Source organism: Carlito syrichta, unplaced genomic scaffold (genome assembly GCF_000164805.1).
Source record: "Carlito syrichta isolate Samal-C Ts95f unplaced genomic scaffold, Tarsius_syrichta-2.0.1 Scaffold307978, whole genome shotgun sequence".
Lineage (NCBI taxonomy): Eukaryota > Metazoa > Chordata > Mammalia > Primates > Tarsiidae > Carlito > Carlito syrichta.
Genome location: NW_007252074.1, coordinates 74070 through 93515, shown reverse-complemented (window position 1 = coordinate 93515; position 19446 = coordinate 74070). Strand labels below are relative to the sequence as shown.

General features: G+C 38.3%; 1 protein-coding gene across 1 annotated transcript in view; it reads left to right on the top strand.

The window, feature by feature from the left end:
* The window catches only part of LOC103267129 (leucine-rich repeat and calponin homology domain-containing protein 1), a gene marked incomplete at its 5' end in the record, with an annotated part of 65616 nt that overhangs the window by 38639 nt on the left and 7531 nt on the right, over positions 1 to 19446 (top strand). Inside the window, one exon of the mRNA XM_008064730.1 lies at positions 6741 to 6818. Coding sequence (XP_008062921.1) covers positions 6741 to 6818 — 78 coding nt within the window. The remainder of the gene's footprint in view (positions 1 to 6740; positions 6819 to 19446) is intronic.

Sequence of the window (19446 nt, the reverse complement as noted above, 5' to 3'; positions counted from 1 at the left end):
GCCATCTTTTCGGGACTTTTTTGGTAGATAGTTTTCTTATGATGGAGTCAATTTCCTGGGTTGTTATTGATCTATTTAGGGTCTCTATTTCTTCTTGTTTCAAACTTGGGAGGTTGTATGATGTCAGAAAGTCCTCCATTTTGTTTAAGTTTTTGAATTTGTTTCCATACAGGTGTGCATAGTAACTTCTGATAATTTTTTGTATTTCTTCAGGGTTGGTTATGACTTGATGCTTTGTGTTTCTGTGAGTGTATTTATTTGGGCTTTTTGTCTCTTTTTACTAGTCAGTCTGACTAGGGCTTTATCAATCTTGTTTATCCTTTCAAAGAACCAGTTTTTTGTTTCAGTGTTTTTTTTCTATGATATTTTTGTCCTCTATGTCCCATTTTACTTTGGTGATCTGAATTCTTCTGCTGATGTTAGGGTTTTGGTGTTCTTGCCTTTCCAACTCCCTTAGATGATTTGTTTTGTTGTTGACTGTTGATCTTTCTATTTTGTTGATGTGTTTTTGTAGAGATACGAATTCCCCTCTTTGTACTGATTTCATGGCATCACAGAGGTTTTGGTAAGATGTATCTTTGTTCTTAAGAGTCTTTTAATTTTTGTTGTGTTTTCTGTGTAGATTCAGGAGTTGTTCAGCACTGTGCTGTGTAGTATCCATGTCTTTGTGCATTAGGGGGAGATTATGTTGGTGACGATATTTATTTTTATTCCACTATGGTCTGAGAAGGTGCATGGTAGAATTTCGATCTTATGGAATTTGTTTATGCTTGATTTATGGATGAGTATGTGGTCAGTCTTGGAGTATGTTCCATGTGGTGATGAGTAGAATGTATGTTCCGTGGTTGTTGGGTGAAGTGTACTGTGGTTATCTATTAAGTGCATTTGGTAAAGTGTCAAGTTAAGGTTCTAGATATCCTTATTAATTTTTTGCCTTGATGATCTTTCTAGGGTTGTTGGTGGTATATTTAGGTCCTCAGTTATGACAGCATTAGAATCAATATCCGTTTTTAATTTACTTAGAAGTTGCTTTTTAAATCCAAGTGCTCCTGTGTTGGGTGCATATATATTTAGGATGGATAATTCTTGTTGATAGATTCAACCTTTATAATTATATAATGTCCTTCCATATCTTTTCATCCAGTTTGCCATTTTATATCTTTTCAGTTGTGCATTTAATCCATTGATGTTAAGGCTGACTATTGAAATATAAGAGTTTATCCCTGTTATGAGGCTCTTATAAGGCAGTTTTTTTTTTACTTTTGGGTTGATATGTGTGTGTGCTTTCAATTTTGCTGCTGCAAGGTGTGTTGTGTTGATTCTGTGTTTTTCTGCATTCTTGGGAAGTGCATAGTTATTCTTTCTTTCTTTTTTTCTTCTGTGCTTAATACCTTCTTGAGGAGGTATCTCTTGTAGAACTGGCCTAGAAGCAGCATGATCTTTTAGGGATTGGGTGTCTGGGAAGGATTTTAATTCTCCATCAATGATGAAGCTGAGCTTGGCTGGGTAGGAAATTCTTGATTGAAATTGCTTATTGAGAATTTTGAAGATTGAACTCTAGTCCCTTCTAGCTTATAATGTTTCTGCTGATAAGTCTGCTGCTATTCTGATTGATCTTCCAGGAGGTAGTTTGATTTTTCTCTCGTGCTGTCTTTAGAATTTTTCTTTTATACCTAATTTGTGTAGGTGAATTATTATATGTCTAGGGGTTGATTGCCTCATTTGATGTCTTACAGAGATTTTTTGAATTTCTTGTGTTTGGATGGCCACATCTCTGATGAAAGGGGAAAAGTTTTTTTGGATAACCTCCTGGAATACTTGTTCCATGGTGTACCCCTGTTTCCCTTTCTTCTCGTGGGATACTGATCCAGTGTAAGTTTGGCCTCTTGATATAGTCTCACCTGTCTTGGAGGCTTTGTTCTTTCTTTCTGAGTTTTCTTTCTATGTTTTAACAGCTTGGATTAATTTCATGCTTTGGTCTTCAAGCTCTGTGATTCTTCTTCTTGATTGATTTTGCTTTACATGCTTTTCATCTTGCTATTTATTTCCTGGATGAAGTTTTTATGCCCAAAATCTCTGTTGCAACTTACTTCAGTGTTGTTTTCTTTTATTTTTTTTTTGAGTTGGAGTCTCACTCTGTCACCCAGACTGGGATGCAGTGGCCGCTCCCGGCCACCACAGCCTCGACGTGCTGGGCTCCGGTGATCCTTCCGCCTCAGCCTTCCAAGTAGCCAGAACTACAGGCATGTGCTACCACGCCCGGCTGATTTTTTGATTTATTGTAGAGATGAGGTCTCACCTGCCCAGGCGGGTCTCGGACCCGTGGGCTCAGGCAATCCACTCACCTCAGCCTCCCAAGGCGTGGGATTACAGGCTGAGCCACCGAGCCCAGCTTACTTCAGTGTTTCATCTTGTCTTTCTTATGTCTTATTCACTCTTTCCATCCATTCCCTAGTTCCTGTTGTATTCTGGGGCCAATTGTTGGTGATTTCCATTGTTTGGGCTCTGAGGTCTGATTTTTCAGGTGTTTCCTCTTTGGTACATTGGGAATTGCCTGTGTTCTTCCACTGATTTCTCCTCATTTGTGACAGAGCTCTTTCTTTTCTCTTTAATTCCATTATTCAGTAGCAGTGGGTGAGGTTTTCACTTCTGTTGTTTGCTCAGCCCTCTATTCTTCCCTGATCAGCCTCCACATTTGTTCTGTTTTGAAACAGGGTTGGAAGTGGGAAGCTTTGCTGTTTATTGTAGTTTTGAGAGTCAAATAAGGTATAAGGTGGAGAGTTAGGATTTAGAGTTAGGATTTATAGTTTCACTGACTGGTGGATGGACCTCCTGAGACCCACACCCCACCACCACTCTATATGACGAAGCAATGAGTATATGTGTATATCCCCTGAGCCCAAAGTAAATTAACAATAATGAGGAGAACAGAGAAAAGTAGAATGAAATAGAGTGAACAAAAATAATAGAAATTAAAATAAACCACAAAAAACAAAAGGAAAAATAAGAACAAAAAACCAAACAAATAATGAAACCAACAGAAAACACAAAAAACATGAAAACTGAAAACACACACACTCAACAAAAAATGAAAGAGAAAGATGCAAAAAAAAAGATGGGGAGGAGCCGGGCCCGGTGGCTCAGCCAGTAATCTCGCGCCTTTGGGAGGCTGAGGTGAGTGGATTGCCTGAGCCCGTGGGTTCGAGACCCTCCTGGGAAGGCGAGACCTCATCTCTACAGTAAATCAAAAAATCAGCCGGGCGTGGTAGCACATGCCTATAATTCTGGCTACTTGGAAGGCTGAGGCGAAAGGATCACCGGAGCCCAGCAAGTCGAGGCTGCGGTGGCTGGGAGCGGCCACTGCACTCCAGTCTGGGGGACAGAGTGAAACTCCAACTCAAAAAAAAAAAAAGAGGGGAAGAATGCCAGTCGAACCCTCACACACACATTCACATGCACTAAATCAAAACAAAAGAAGAACAAAATTTTTAAAGAGGGGCAGAATGCAAATTGAACCCTCACATACATATTCATACACACACTAAGCCACAACAAAAAAAGAAGAAGAAAAAACCCCAAAAGACAAAAGAAGAACAAAAAAAGGGGGGAGTGAATGCAAACTGGACCCCCCCACATACACACTAAGCCATAACAGAACAACAACAAAAAAGAATTTCTGGGCACCAACCGCCCTCTTGTGGCAGGTTCTGTAATTATTCCTCTCAGCTGCTCACAGGTAAGCTCGCCTGCTATCTCCTGTGGGGCTGCAGGCTAGTTCACAATCTCCCCAGCCTACAGCCAGGGGTGTGTTGGCGGGAGGGAATGGTGGGGCTGGGTGGGGTGTCAGTCCTCGTCTCTCACTCTCATAAGGTCAGGGGGAATTCTTCTGGTGGGGAGGTATAGATTGTCTCCTCCCAAGATGCTAGTGGCAGATGCCTCAGCCAAGCTTATCCCAGAGTAGAGTTCTCCTAACATCGCTGCTATCCAGGCTCCACCTGGGTTTGTTCCTTTCAGTCATGCCCAAGCCGTGTAGGACTGACATTCAGAGGATTGCTGGGGATGAGGAGGTTGGCTCAGCCCAGGACTCACCACTGATCTCTTAGAGAATCTTCCATTTCCTTTTCTGGTTACCCTTTGTCCCTCAGCTGGATCATAGTAGGGGGTCTGGCACCAGAAACTCCATCCTCATCCTCTTCCTCTAATGTTTTTGCTTTCGGGATATTCCCTCTGGGTCATGATCAACCCTTGAGTAGTTAAACTGCAGGTTACAGAGAGTGGACCTGTTGTTCCCTGGTGAGCAAACCAGAGCACTTCCCTGCTCAGTTTTTAAGATGGTGGCACGGTGCCTGTTTTGGCTTCTCCAGAGGGACTCTGCCTCTAGTTTCCTCACTGTACCCCCTCCGTAGCCCTTGCTACCAGTGTCTGACCTGGTACTGCTGTTGCTCCCAGCAGCTTCTCCCTGGGAACAGGTTTGTTGCTTTTAGAAAATGGTGCTTGGCCTCTGCATCCCAGGAGGTGCTAAGGTCTAAGCAGAGAAGCTGCTTCACCAGGAGAGCCCTGGCCACTTGCTTCCAAGTCCCCACTCAGTCAACAACTCACACTCCCTCCTGCAAACATACACACATGAAAATGCATCCATATACTCACTCACTCACTCACACAGTCCAACTGACTCTGCCACCATCTTCTTCCTCTTAGAGTGCATTTTCTACCAGTATTTTTTACTGGCATTGTTCATTCTAATTCTTCATTCATGGCACTAATGTCATCCGTTTTTTATACCAAGCTGAGGGAATATTGGAGTGAACAGAATCACTGTCATTGCTAATATGCTAAGAGACTGTGCCACAGAAAAATGAATTTCACCAGGTGTGGTAGCTCATGCCTATAATCCTAGCACTTTGGAAAGCCGAGGCAAAAGGATTGCCTGAGCCCAGGGTTCAAGACCAGCCCGGGCAACTTGATGAGACCCCCGTCTCTACAATAAATAAAAAAACTAGCTTGGCATGGTGGTGTGCACCTGTTGTTCCAGTTACTTGGAATGCTGAGGTGGAAGGATTGCTTGAGCCCAGCAAGTCAAGGCTGCAGTACCATGAGCATGCCCCCACACTCTAGTCTGGATGACAGAGTAAGACTGTGACTTAAAAAAAAGAAAAAGAAAAGTTAATTTCTTCAGTCTTTGACAGTTTGATAAGCAAACATTGGCATCCCGATAGGTGTAATTGGTATAATTTTTGATTCTGTGACCAATGGTGAAGTTGAACCTTTAATTATTGCATTCATGGCAAGTACTTGTCAACTGGAAGCTAGGCAACAATCTTAGAAGGGGCCCTCCCTCATTCTCACTGATGGAGAAATATCTTTCTGTAGCTTGAAACACACTTTTCATTGACTTCTGGGCTGACCTAAGTATTTTGAATGATGCTGGGGATCTTTGACTCTCCTAAATCATAAGTAGATGGAGGAAGATAATAGAACCAAAGGATTAGAGAGACAAATGCTAGCGCTCAGCATGGGTGAAATGCCTCTTGGTGCCCTATCTGCCAGGTCCATGACCTTTTCTTCTGTTATCCTTATGCTATGTTCTTCAGGTCTGTCCTTCTATTTGCATGAGGTTTAATGTAGTGGTCTTGTCTTTAGACATGCAGGGAATGGGCAAAACCACCCAATCGTGCTGCTGGCCACATCTCTACAGGGCTTGTGTGAGGGATATGGCTTCTTTAGCCAAGATGGAGAATATTTGTGTAGGCTTCAAACTAAATTGTTTCATATGGCAAATCAAATGAAATTGTTTCATATGGCAACAGGCTTTCTTTCCCTTTATTGGGGAAGAAGCGTGGTGGTGAGGAGGAAACTTTTTCTTCTTTTTAGAGTAAATGCTGTACAAGTTTCAATACTGATGATAATTGGTTTGTGCCCCTATAACATGGAATGAGTCCCTTCATTCTCATTATTAGGAGGATAAGGTCAGTCTTTATAACACATGACTCCTGCAACTACACTGTTGGAATCGGTCATACTTCTTGCTTTCCTTTCTAAGGAAAATAATGGGGGCATATTAAAATTTAGCAAGAATGTGTTTAAAACTTACTATATACAAATTATAATGTATGAATCAAATGTCCCTGTTATCCATCCCACATTTTAGAAGCCAAGGTTAACTCAACTGTGAGAAACTTTTGGTTAAGGACCAAACATCCACCATTTTCAGCACTTTTTACCTTGGTTGCCAATTTCATCCACGGTGGGAAGGAGATTGATTGTCCTGGAGAATTTTAAACCTCTATAAAGAAATATATTTGGTGATGGGGAAAGTTGATGCTTATGGTGTATTTTAGGTGAAATAAAGCAGTTTACATGACAGAATGATCCCATAAGAACTGTATATATGTGTGTGCGCATGTGTGTATGTGTATAAAAAATTGTGCATGCATATATACATCATATACATATATGAATATACATTTGTATGTATATAGATATATGTATTTATGCATACACACAATGTCTAGAAGAAACCACCCCAAAATATTAACAGTTTTTAATCTCAGTTAGAGCTTTCTGGGTAATTTTTTTGTTTCTTGTATTTTTTTATGTATTCTTTTTCTCCAATAAATATGTATTAACTTTTTCTCTAGCAAACATGTTATTTCTTGTACTATTTAGAAAGTTTAAAATGTAACCTCTTATTAAAATGATTTCTTTTGTAATAATACATTATTTCTGTATTGTATTTACAGCCCAAACTTAGCATGGCCAAATGCAGAAGAAATGTGGAAAACTTTTTGGAAGCATGCCGAAAATTAGGAGTACCAGAGGTAACTTCAAACTTAATTCAAATAACTGTGTTCTAGTTACCAAAAAAAAAAAAAAAAAGATGTATATTTGACCCATTGAATAGATGTAAAGCTTTATACACCTCAACCTTTCTTAAGGAATAATATTGAGTAATTTATTAAAATTTTCATTTAAATTGCTCTATTGCAGCAAAGATAAAATGGTTTTATGCAGTATGTTCAATTCTTAGGGAAATGGGGAATAATTTAAGATTTTGAAATGAATGTGAAATTCCAAACTTGGAAAAAAATTAATCAGTTGGATTCTCAAAGAGCAGACATTGCTGAGCTGCAAGTGAGCCTTCTCTCAGGTTCTATAGGGTAGAATTCTAGAGCTGATGATTTCTTTATCCTGAGCTCTTGAGCAAAGACCATAATTGTCCACTGATTGATTTTCACTCTCTGTAGTTTTGAGTATATGGATAAAAAAATTAATGCTGAAAATATTATGGTTATCATTTTCATTAATCCTTATCATTAATATCAATGTTTGTATGTTGCTTTATAGTTTTGTTAACTATTTGCATTTCATTTTCTCCTTTAGTTTGCTGTAGGCCCACTTGGCAATTCTTTATAGTCAGTTGGCAACTCACCTATATCCACAGTTTTCTACTTTCTCCCTTAGTTCAGCTCCAGCCTCAGCCTCAGCCTCAGGCAGACAGTTGATTCAGGGGTTTTTTAAAGTCTTTGCTTTTTGAAACATAAAATGATTTCTTTGAGAGATGTGAGCCAATCCACTCAGAATTTGAGGATAGCCATATAAGTTGAGAAATGTATCATCACTGTGATAAACAAAAATGGATAGAAATTATATTTCTTATGCCTTCTTCTATCTTTGTTAATGCCTCAGGGATAAGTAACTTAAAAATCTATTGTGAAATACTGTTTTTGAGTATGTGAAAGAATTATATTTTAGTATAATTCTATTCAGTGTTTGGAGTTAATTACTGAAATTGACAAAGGCGTTTTTTTCTTCCTCTCTCCCTCCCTCCCTCCTTTTTTTCTCTTCCTTTCTTTCCGTGCCTTTTTTTTTTTAAATCTTGGTGAGGTTCAAAGGTGGGAGACTTAGTGGTAGGCTTCTAATCTTATTTGAGGAAAAGGAGAGCATCATTAAAGCTTTTTAAGTCAAATCTGTGTCGTTATAAAGGAGCCTACAAATTAGTTTATTAAGTATAATTTTTATATAATGCACTGTCTTTGTGATCAATTCTGTTTTCAACAATGTTAATTTGTATGTCTATTGTATGTGTACATTTAAATATTGCATATACATTCTTGGCCTTGAATATATGTGAAACTACTTGCATGTCCTTTCTAATGATTTGATTCTGTCATGAGCTCTTAAGATTTTCCATGTGTGAATCAAAACAACAAGCTTCAGATGACAAATTATTCATGTCTGCTAGAAAGCACTGATGAGTTATGACTTAACCCCCTATGATTTTTTTTAACTCATCATTGTTTTTTTAAGTTATGACTTAACCCCCTATGATTTTTTTAACTCATCATTGTTTTTCATGGAAATGCCCTTAATCATTCATTTATTGTGAGTAAAGATCAGCAATTACAATTTCCTTTTAAAGTGGGGAAAGGAAATTAAATTATCATAAAAGGCAGAGCAAATTTATTGTAATTCCTAAAGTATGCCCCTAGCATTAATAGACAATTCATAATTCCCAAGAAGTTTGCAATGCAGAGAGTAAATGACCTTTTTTTTGACATCTTGTTTAACTGTGCTTAGTATTACTTAGGATATTTTGGAATTACTTAAGGCTTGAGGTGACTTTTAAGTTTGTCGTGTGTGTGTGTGTGTGTGTGTGTGTGTGTGTGTGTGTGTGTGTGTGTCTACACACATATCCATCCTGATGAATAATCCAATAGCATTTTACTGGTGACTGCAGTTATTTTAAATTAATTACTAAGAAAATGAGTCTGTTAGCAGTTAAACTTCTTTAATAAGAATATTAAAGTAAGGAAGGAACATTTAGTGAAAAATCAGAAATCCCCAATTGCAAGGCATTTGGAAAATCTCCCTGTATACTCAAAACAGCATGTTTTTCATCTCGCAGAATACATGAGGAAAATATTATCTAGGAATATGACACTAAGTTTGGAGAGGTCAGATGATGTCTTCCCTCTTAGATATTTATACTTATTTCACTGCTTAGGAGGGCTGATGTTTGAGTGTACGAGGTGGGGGGTTGCAAAAAAAAAAAGACACCAGAATTTATTTATAAAAAATTGTGTATTTATTCTTACATGTTTAAACTTCAGTCATCTTCAGAGTACTCACCATTTGATGCAGTACGTCTGTAGAAACGCTTTTTCCACTGCTCAAAACAGTGGGAAAAAATGAGATTTTTAACTCATCAAGTTTGATGCCTTCTACTGTTTTTTGTTTCATCTCTTCCACATCGGCAAAAAGTTTCCCTTCGAACACTTTTTTCATCCAGGAAAACAAAAAATGTCACTTGGGCGAGATCAAGTGAATAGGGAGGGTGGGACATAGGAGTCATGCCATTTTTTTAATCAAAAATTGCTGAACACTCAGCACAGTGTGGGCAGATGTGCTCCTAAATCACCCATCATGAAATGGGAAACACATTGAAAGAATCTAAAAAAAAAAAAAAAAAAAATCACAGAAGCCAAATGCAGCCTCATAACACTAACTGGTCACTGAACCTATGGGTTCCTCGAACACTTACCTGGGGCAGGGAACCTGTATTACAAGGGATCCACCTTCCAAAAGATAATTCTGGTTTTTTGGAGGGTCCTCTCTCATATATGTGGCATAGTATAGTTGATGATTTATACTAAAAGATATTTGTATCACCAGACTATTTGCAGGAATTCTCTATCAACAATTAGATATATTAAAACACTGGCACCTAAAAAAAATGAGGACCTATATCATTACTTTTTCTTACTGAATCAGACTTAATATTTAGATAATAGGATATTCATTGATTTCTCAGTAATCATAGTTAATTTCCTCTAAATTGCATGGCTCTACACACACACATACACACATGCACCGCACACACACAAACACACAACACGCCACAGAGATCTTGGGTTCTGTGTTTTATAAGTTAAATATCCTATTGATAATGCTAAATCATCCTATATATACTGAAAAGTCACAACTGTGCTCTAAGCCTAAGTTTGATGCACTTTGTGATAGAGTCACAGTTTGAATCAACAAATCAAAGTCAGGGTCCACAGTTTATATCATTTTATCAGGTTCATACAGATGGAATACAGTAGCTGAGCAGATTTAGCTAAATCATTCCATGTGGAGTAACATGATGGGATGGAAACAATTTTAAAGTGGTTTTGATTATTATAGTTTATTATATTGTCTTTAGAAGCCCCCATGAATAGAATTCCAGATATTTGCTCCAGAGTTGATCAGGGTTCATGAAACATTTGTGTGCACTTAGTAGTTAGGACCACTCTGTGGTTTCTTTAATATCCAGGAAATGTGTCTATGCAGGATGTGGGAGTATAGCACCTAAATTCATGGGATAAATATTAGGGAATAGCAAGTGAGGCTGTCCCTAGATGGTATTCTAAGCCCACTTCTTACTGTTGGTAGGAGAGAATGGTTCTGGTGTGGCTTATCTCTAAATGTGGCTCATTCAGGTTGACTGCTTTGAATTATAGGCAGTGTAAGACATCATTCTACATCCCTTTGTGGTGTCAATGCCTGGAGGTCAATTTGTGCAACTCTCTTTGACCTCGGGTGTAAGTGTCAACTTGGTCTTGAAGCTAAACCTTGATGGGCTTCCAAATTTCTCGGGTTGTATTTATTTGTACTACCTAAAAATCTGACTCCATTTAGGCCTTGAGCTCATAAAGCTTTTAATGGACACAGTGAGGCTCCCTTTGCCTTTTCTGAATGTGCTTGGTTATTCCTGACGCTAACCTCTACATAGCAGATTCATCATTGGCTATTGGGGGTTTCCAAATTAATCCAAATTTAGGACTATTTTAGGGCTCTCATTAGTGATCTCTGAGGTTGAGAGAAATTTCCAATTTGTGAAGCAGCAAAAGTATTAGGAAATAGATATGTATTTGGTTTACCAGGGAAATTTTTCTACTCAATTTTAAATAGGTAGACTTGATCTCAGACTGCTGTAAGGAGTAAGGTTCTTAGTTTAACAGACTTGCCCTCTTTAGATGAAGAAGGGACCTAGAATAAAAATGTATTCTCTTGTCTAACTATTCAGCCCTTCATTCTTCCTGACTGCCTCCAGAGACAAAACAGGGAAGAGGGTTATGGACAGCAACTCAGTTGGCAATGGCAGACTCCTTGCCAGTGATGGCCTCTTCCTGCCTGTCTGGGTTGCCCAGAGTTTTTCCCAGACTGCAGGAGGCTGAAGGTTTTCATTCCAGGTGCACAAGGGCCGGTCACTTGGCGTCCTTCAGGCTCTCCATCAGCCAAATGGAGTTAAAAACAAATTACATAGTGCATTCAGATGCTAACAATGATTGTGTTGATATAAGTGGAATCAGGTGCAATCATGGCTGAGTTTTTCTTCTTTTCAGCTCTTTTCATGTTTGCATTTTTGTTGTGTTTCCTAATGAGATTTTATATTTTAAAGTAATAGTAGTAACCTTCCTAATTTACACCTCTTGTAAGGGTTTAGAAACTATAGCTATGTTACTGATGAAAATTTTTGTTTTTGAAAGACAATCTATAAACTGAAGTTACTTTTTTGTTTTAATCTTGAGAATAGAAGGAATGAATTCCATATCTCCTTTGAGCTTTATGCCTCTGTTTCTTCCCCAAATCAGTGACTTTAAAAGTGTTAATTTACATCATAACTAACACTTTTGAGGAAGAATGAGATTCTTATTACAAGATTTATTTTAGTTTTCTATTTATATTGGTTAATTCTAAGATTGAATAGTCAGAAGTGCAAACTGGCAGGCTTATTGTTTACAATGACATCAATTTTTAAATTCATGGTTAATTAAAAGCCAATTTCTAGCTAGTAAAACCAGTTGCATCTTTTATAGCTAGTATGTGCTTACTATTATTGTAAGCATGCTTTCCAAGGCATATGCCTGCTGGTCACCTCAGGTCGGTGGTCTGACAACCTTTAATATGCACATGGTTGAGAATAAATCACTTTAGGAGTAGCATCTTTAAAAAGCTTTAAATTACATTTCTAGATAAATTAGCTTATCAGTTTCAGTTTACCAAGTTCATAAAAATGGCAATTGGTTGTCATATATTGGAGAAAACTGGGAAACCTCTCCCATCTCTCTCTTTTCCCTGTCACCAAATTATGGCTTTAAGTTGTCATTATAACCACCTATATTCCTGTGCTATGATAATTTTATATTAAAAATATGTGGTGTGCATTTTGACTTTTAAAATTTGAATTATATTTAAATAAATAAAATACATTTCACATTTCTAAATAAAACTACTGCCTCAATATGGTTAGATTGTAGTATACCCAAAACTTCTATGAAAACTACACCGGTTGCCAGATCTGTCCACATTTCTATTTGTGTGCATAGTGTCTGGGGAACCTGAGCCAATTTTTAATAGTAATCTCAGTCCCACTTTCAGGAAGAATGCATTTAACCTCTGGCAACTGAGATTTTGTATGCACTTAACTGCTGGCAACTGAGATTTTCATTCACTATAATAGGAATCAGCATCCGCACTTGACTCTGGGGACTCTGAGTGAATTACCTGTTTTTTAAAAATGCTGTGTAGTAATTACAAATGCTCTGTAAATATATGGTCAGTTTTTGCTTCTTTAAGTTCTCTTCCTTTTTTTGTATTTTCCAGTTTTCATTTTCAGAAAGAAATGAAGTGTTATGTCTAAGTTCCGCTTAGGTTAAATTTTGGAAATCACAAAGGTCAGAACATCCCAAGCCAGAAATTAGGAATCTCAGCCTTGTTTACATTGTTATCTCACTGCAAGGGCTGGATGTGACCTTGGCCGCGTGACATGGGATTGAATCAGAGAGCAGTTCTCAGATGACCACAGCAGCCCACATCCCATGTTTATTAAAGTGGCTCTCTGCCTACCAGAGTCTTAACACATTCCTTTTTCTTTAGCGATCACAATTTAATTCCAGTCAACCATCATCAGCTGTGACTCTAGGTCTTCCCCACTTTAATTCAGCTCAGAATCTGTGGCATTATGAAATTAATTCCTAGATGCAAAGAAAGGTCCATGTTGCCTACTCCGTCAGGGGCATACTGCCGAAAACTGCAAAGTTGGTCTGACTCTATTTCTCTGATGGTGCTGCCAGGGAGCAGACTAGATATATTTCTTAGGGTTCTGGGAAATGTATTTAAATACTTGCTGAGGATAGAATGGTTTACTTTTAACATGACAGTATCTCTTTTGTGAAAATCACATTTCAGTTTGCATATAAGCCTTCTCTGTCTTATGTCTGTCTGCTTTGCTCGGATTTCACTGGCAAGCACAACATTGCAATAGAAAATTCTTATTGCAATAGAAAACTTAGATGTTTCTTCATGTCTTAACCTGTTACCGGCATCTGTCTTTCAGCGAGATCCAATCAATATGTAGGTGTTTTAATTCTTGGAAGAACTCTAACAGTGGTAACTTGATTTCTTCAAATTCCCTGAGAAAAGATGCAAGATCTGAATAGGCATAACATGATTTATGAATCTTAAAAAAATATTTTGTTAAGAGAATTTCTACCTTTCATAAATAAAATAAAATTAGAATATTTTTAATTTTATCCAACCCACCTTATTTTATAGTATTCCTGCTTGCCTGAGGGTATCAAACTAACTTCAGAGGATACAAGGAGAGACAAAACCCAACTTAGAATCATCTCAGATGATCTGTGATTAGTATTTGATTAGCTATAAGACTAAAATAAATGGCACTATTGTAGTAAAGTATGTAAAATATATATGTGAGAGATATATATACTCTAAGTGCCTTGCCTAATTTGGAAATAAAAGCTGTATTTATGAACTTTATCACACATATTTTCAATCCTTGTTTAATTTGGAAACAGAACCATGGCTTTCCTTTCATACTGACATGTCAGTTGTAATCACTGTTATATATTTTAAGCTGTGGTCATTTTTGGTTCAGGAATTCAGTGTATCAGAAAACTATTTGTATCCTGACAGCAATAGGCTGCCAGAGGTCAGCTCAGAAGACTGAGCATCTAAGTTTTGCGTTTAGTTGATAAAGTAGGTATTCTGTCTCTTTATATAGTAACTGTCAAGTAGACATGTGGAGGCCTATTCCTTCCCTTTTATTTGTTTAGTGGTGAAGGAATTTACAAAATAACCCTTTTGGGAGATGTACTGATTTTTGTTTTGTTTTGTTTTGTTTTGGTCAGAGTCTCACTCTGTCGCCCAGGCTGGGGTACAGTGGCACTCTCACAGTATCACAGCCTTGGCCAGGTGGGCTGGGGTACAGTGGCACTCTCACAGCATCACAGCCTTGGCCCAGTGGGCTCAGGTGATCCTTCTGCTTCAGCCTTCCAAGTAGCTGGAACTTTAGGCGCATGCCACCATACCCAGCTAATTTTTTTGTTTGTTTGTAGAGATGAGGTCTCACCAAGTTTCCCAGGCTGGTCTCGAACCCCTGGACTCAGGCAATCCTCTCTCCTCTACCTCCCAAAATGTTGGGATTACAGGCATGAGCCACTGCGCCTGGCTGTACTGTTATTCAAAGAAGCCTCCTCTAAACTTTTGGTTAATGTGTAGTTGCCAAACTATGAAATTTGGTGTACTTTTTGACACATAAAGGGACATAAATAGAATAGCATTCTCCAGAGTTCATGAACAGTCCTAAAACGAAGGTAAATTAGGTGTGTGTATTAACTTTCTGAGAAAAATACTTTATATTTAGTATATGTAGACTAGGGCAAAAGCTGCATTTAAAGGAATGGAGAGGAGGGGTGAAGATTAAATTTTAAGTTGTATATATGTATATTTCTCAAGGGTAAGTCTTAAATATCCCAAGTGAAAATCTTATTTCATTGGTGAGCACATGATACCACTTTAAATTAAAACTGAATGCCAGAATGATATATTAATTGCAGAGTGTGTTATTCCCCCATGGTGAGATTACTGGTGAAGGATTTCTTTGTCCTATTGGCATGAAACATGTTGGGTATTCTACTTTTCTTCCCTAATGGATTAAAATTCTTTGAGTTGGAAAGGGTTTTACCTGCTTGAAATAAGGGGTTACTCTTGCCATTTGCTAGTAACCAAAAATGTGTGCTTCTTTCCAGCTGTTCTTCCGTGTATTTTTAATTGTATGCACTGTCTCTTTCTGTTCTAATGGCTGCCCTCGGAATAGGCTGACCTCTGCTCTCCGTATGACATCCTGCAGTTGGATTTTCGTCACATTCGAAAGACTGTTGACACTCTGCTGGCACTCGGGGAGAAAGCCCCACCACCAACTTCTGCCCTTCGCTCCAGGGACCTTATAGGCTTCTGTCTTGTCCATATTCTCTTTATAGTGCTGGTCTATATCACTTACTACTGGAATGCTTTGTCTGCATAACGTCTGCATGTGCATCCAAACGCTCTGCTCTGTCACCCTGAGCCATTACAAGGTCCTTCCTCCCTTCGAGCCTTTGCCTTGCAAACTAACATCCCTGTCATCTCTTCAGTAATCTCTCAAGTTTGAAACTGAACGTTTACAAATCAGATTTCCAGAAGCACAAACTTTGTAGAATGCTGTTCCCATTAAATAATTTCTCTCACTTACTGAGAAACAATAGCAACGTGTATCCCCACTGCATGCTTCCTCATCCACATAGTGCCAGCAGCAGTGCTAAGCAGTTCCTCTTTTCCCTCCCAAGAGCTTCTGCTGCCCTGGGCAGAGGGGAGGAGGGTGCCAAGACAGGAACAGATGGGATTTAGCATATAGAAGTCTTTCCTTTGCGTCAGTATTTAACTGAAATCCTAATTCAAGACTGGGCAATTGAACTGTAGGGAGGCTGCCTTGCAGAGAAGACAGAAAACCAACATTTTGGCCCAATTTGATATATCAGTCTTTAATAATACCACTGATAATACCACTGTGACCAAGTTGGAAAATACCATTTGGAGAATGACTACTTTGCTGGCCATTCTATTGGATTTCTCCCGATTTCCTGCAAAGGAAACCATGAGGGGTACCAGGGAGTGTTGCCACAAGCTTCCGCCCTGAACAGGCCTATCTGCCCCATGCAGAAGGTGCACTCCAGGGAAGCACTTTGCTGTTAGAGAGCCAGAGGAGTCACTCGCATGACAAGTTCCATATATTTTTTCTTAATCCATGTTAGGTCTACTCTGAGGGTCCTAGAAGAGCATTTTCCAGAAGGGGATTCTATTTTGGAATAATGTAGTGGATTGTTTTTGCCTTTTTGCTACATCACATAGTAACTTCAAGTCCAGAATGTGACGGATTTTGACTGTGTTCATTTTCAAATAAAGCCATGAGTCATGGAACATTCTTAGTCCTGGGGCTTGGGTTACTGGGGCAGGAGTTAATAATAAGACTGCTCTTATTTTAGAAGAATGTAGTTTCTCTAATTACTTGAAATGTTTACTTAACCTTTGATTTCCAGTCACATTAATCAGCTAACAGCTTTGTTTTTAAGTCAACTTAAAGGATTATGTGTTGACTATATCTGCTTTTGGAGCAATGTGACCAGTTTGTAATTAAAAGGAAAAAAGTTAGAATTGTGTCTAGACCAAGATATTCCTGGATTCTGGGATGTCTTTTTATGATATGAGAAGACCCTGTTCCAACACTTAAGTGGGGCTGGCTTTCATGCCGGCTTTCTCTGTTCTTTATTTTACATCCTATTTTGCCAAATGCTGTTTCTTAGGTTGGGGAAATGATGGAGTTAACTTCCTCAAGATAAATTTCTAGTTTATTGAAATGCAAACAATCCTCAAACATGGCTGCTAAGAAGATATTATTATTTTTCTGAATTTTCATGAATTTGGGGGGACTTGAAAATATGGGAAATCCACATAGTTAGAAGAATATATTTATAAAGATCCCTTGCTGCTAAATCAGATCAGATTTTCTAACAGGAAACATTCTTTACTCAATAATATCTTGAGTTATCTGAGCTTTTTCCTCCTGCCTTTGTGTTGATTGGTGAAATACAGGGTATGTGGACATTATCTGATTAACCTCAGTTGTGTTTAAATAACCCATAGATGTACTGAACTGCCTTTGGTGCTATCTTGTACTCTTCAATCTGTAACACAATAAAATCCCTTTGTACAATGTCTAATGAGCACCCTGAGCCATACATTGCTTAATAAACACATTTTGGGTGATTATTCCAAGTTTTTATCAGCCCATTGATACATTTATTCATGCACACCCAGGGTGGCATTCTCATCCCACTGTGCAATGCATCGAGGCTTCCCTTTAATGATCACCACTGTTTGGTTGTTTTTCCCTTCTTTAGGGGAGAAAATGGGGAAAAATAAAACTTACTGGGTTGCATTTAGAAAATGCTATCAATAAAAACTGAGTAGAACAATTATGTAAGATTCGATCTCAATGTTAGCATGACATAGTTCAATTAAAACATATTGAAGACAAATTAAAAGACATTAAAATACATTTCTGTTTTAATTCTGCCAACTGAGATATTCTTTGGACACGCTTTCATTTACATGTTAGTAATTTATCTGTACCCCAATGCTCTGGACTTCCTGGGATTTATTGGATGGTATTTTTTTCATTAAGTAGTATAGAAACTAACAGAACACTATTAATTTTGCCCTTTAGGAAAAACTTTGAATGAATTGTCCTGCCCATTGCCAAGTCATTAATTTCTGATCAGAATGTTAAGCCTTTCTGTGGTTCTTCTCCAAGGTACCCTGGGCACCGGACCTTGTGCTAATGCCATGCCTACTAATAAGCAACTGCAGCTTAACCAGGGATACCTGCTGACCTCCTAAGAATCTGAGAGGTGGTCAGGGATGTAGTTGTGTGATTTATTGTGCTTACTAAATCTCCTTCTTCTCACAAGAAAGACCCTTTTTTCATTACTTCCTTCCAATGTCTGGTAAAAAGAACCAAGTATTTATTTACATTTTCTTTTTGAAATAGCCATTTCTCTTCCTCCAGTTCCTCCAAATGGTGGCAAATCTCCACTCAGTGTGAAGTCTTCCAAAATTTGTGACAACTAATTTCTAATTGTTCCTTCTATATATGGATTTCTGGTTCTTTGCCCTTGGGGAAAGACACTTATGAAATGGGACTAGTGGTTGGGCCGGTTGCAATCACTCACACCTGTAATCCCACACCTTGGGAAGCAGGAGTATCATTTGAGTCTAGGAGTTCGAGACCAGCCTGGATAACATAGTAAGACTCTGTTATTTTAAAAAGGGAGATGGCTAGTAGTGGAAAACCACCCCCACAGAACCCAAAAGTAAGTCAATTGAGTAGATATTTCATCAGTGAGAGTAGATGAGTCAAATTATTTCATATCCTAATGCTATTTGTCTGTAAGAAATTACAGTTAGCACATGGTGGGTTGGGTTATTTCATTCCAATTTGCATAGATCCCTGAATGAATCATAAGGATAAAGAGTTTCTTACCTGTGGGGAAAAAGTAGGGATGATGTTCTAAAATTTCAGCAACGTGAAAGTGGTTTTGAATTAAGTGAAAAATATTTTAATATGGTTTTATTTTAGAAGACTATCTTTAAAATTAGGCTTCAGATTTCAAAATTAGTTCTCAATGAAATGCCAATTCAATATATAAAATGTGCATTTTTTCAAGACTGTCAGAGTCCATTTCCTTGACTTTTCATGGCAACTTTATTCATTCTTGTTATCATTCATTCGGTCCTCAAATTTTGAGTGAGCACTCTCTGCAAGACCCCATGGTAGTCCCTGGGCATAAAAAAGTGACTGTGACGTTTGACCCTATCTTCCGTCAGCAAGTTTTTTCTGTAAAGTACCAGACAGTGAATATTTTAGACTTTGGGGGTCACACAGTCTCTGTTGGTACTACTCAACTCTGCCTTTCTAGCATGAGTGCTGCTATAGATGATGTATAAACAAATGAGCATGGTTGTGTGCCAATAAAACTTTATTTACAAAAACAGGCTGTGGGCTGGACCAACCTGCAGGCCATAGTTTGCAAACTCTTAAACTAGTGAATCCTTAGACGAATAAAAAGGAATTCAAGTGATAAGCACCTGTGTGGATCAGGCATAGGATTTTGTAAAACACATGGAAAGGGGACCTACCCCTGATGGGACTTCTTGGATGATGACGCTTACTCAGAAGACTGTAGGGATGGCCAGGTGAGAGGGACATGAGTGAAGGGGCAGATGTGTGTGAAGAATGAAGAGGAAGAGGAAGAGGAAGGACTAGATGGTAGCCTGGTTGCAAAGTAAAGAACTTAGGGAATAGTGACAGAAGTCTCCTCTGTGTGTAAGTGGTTGACACAACCTCCATTTTACATTAGAAAAAACTAATCCTCAGTGGCAGAGCTGGAATGTGAAGCTCTCTTTACATTAAAATAATGCTCAGACAGTTTTTGTTTTAAGGCTCAAACAGTTTAGTGCCAGGACCTTATATTTAAGAAACAGACTGAACAAAATGAAATATGG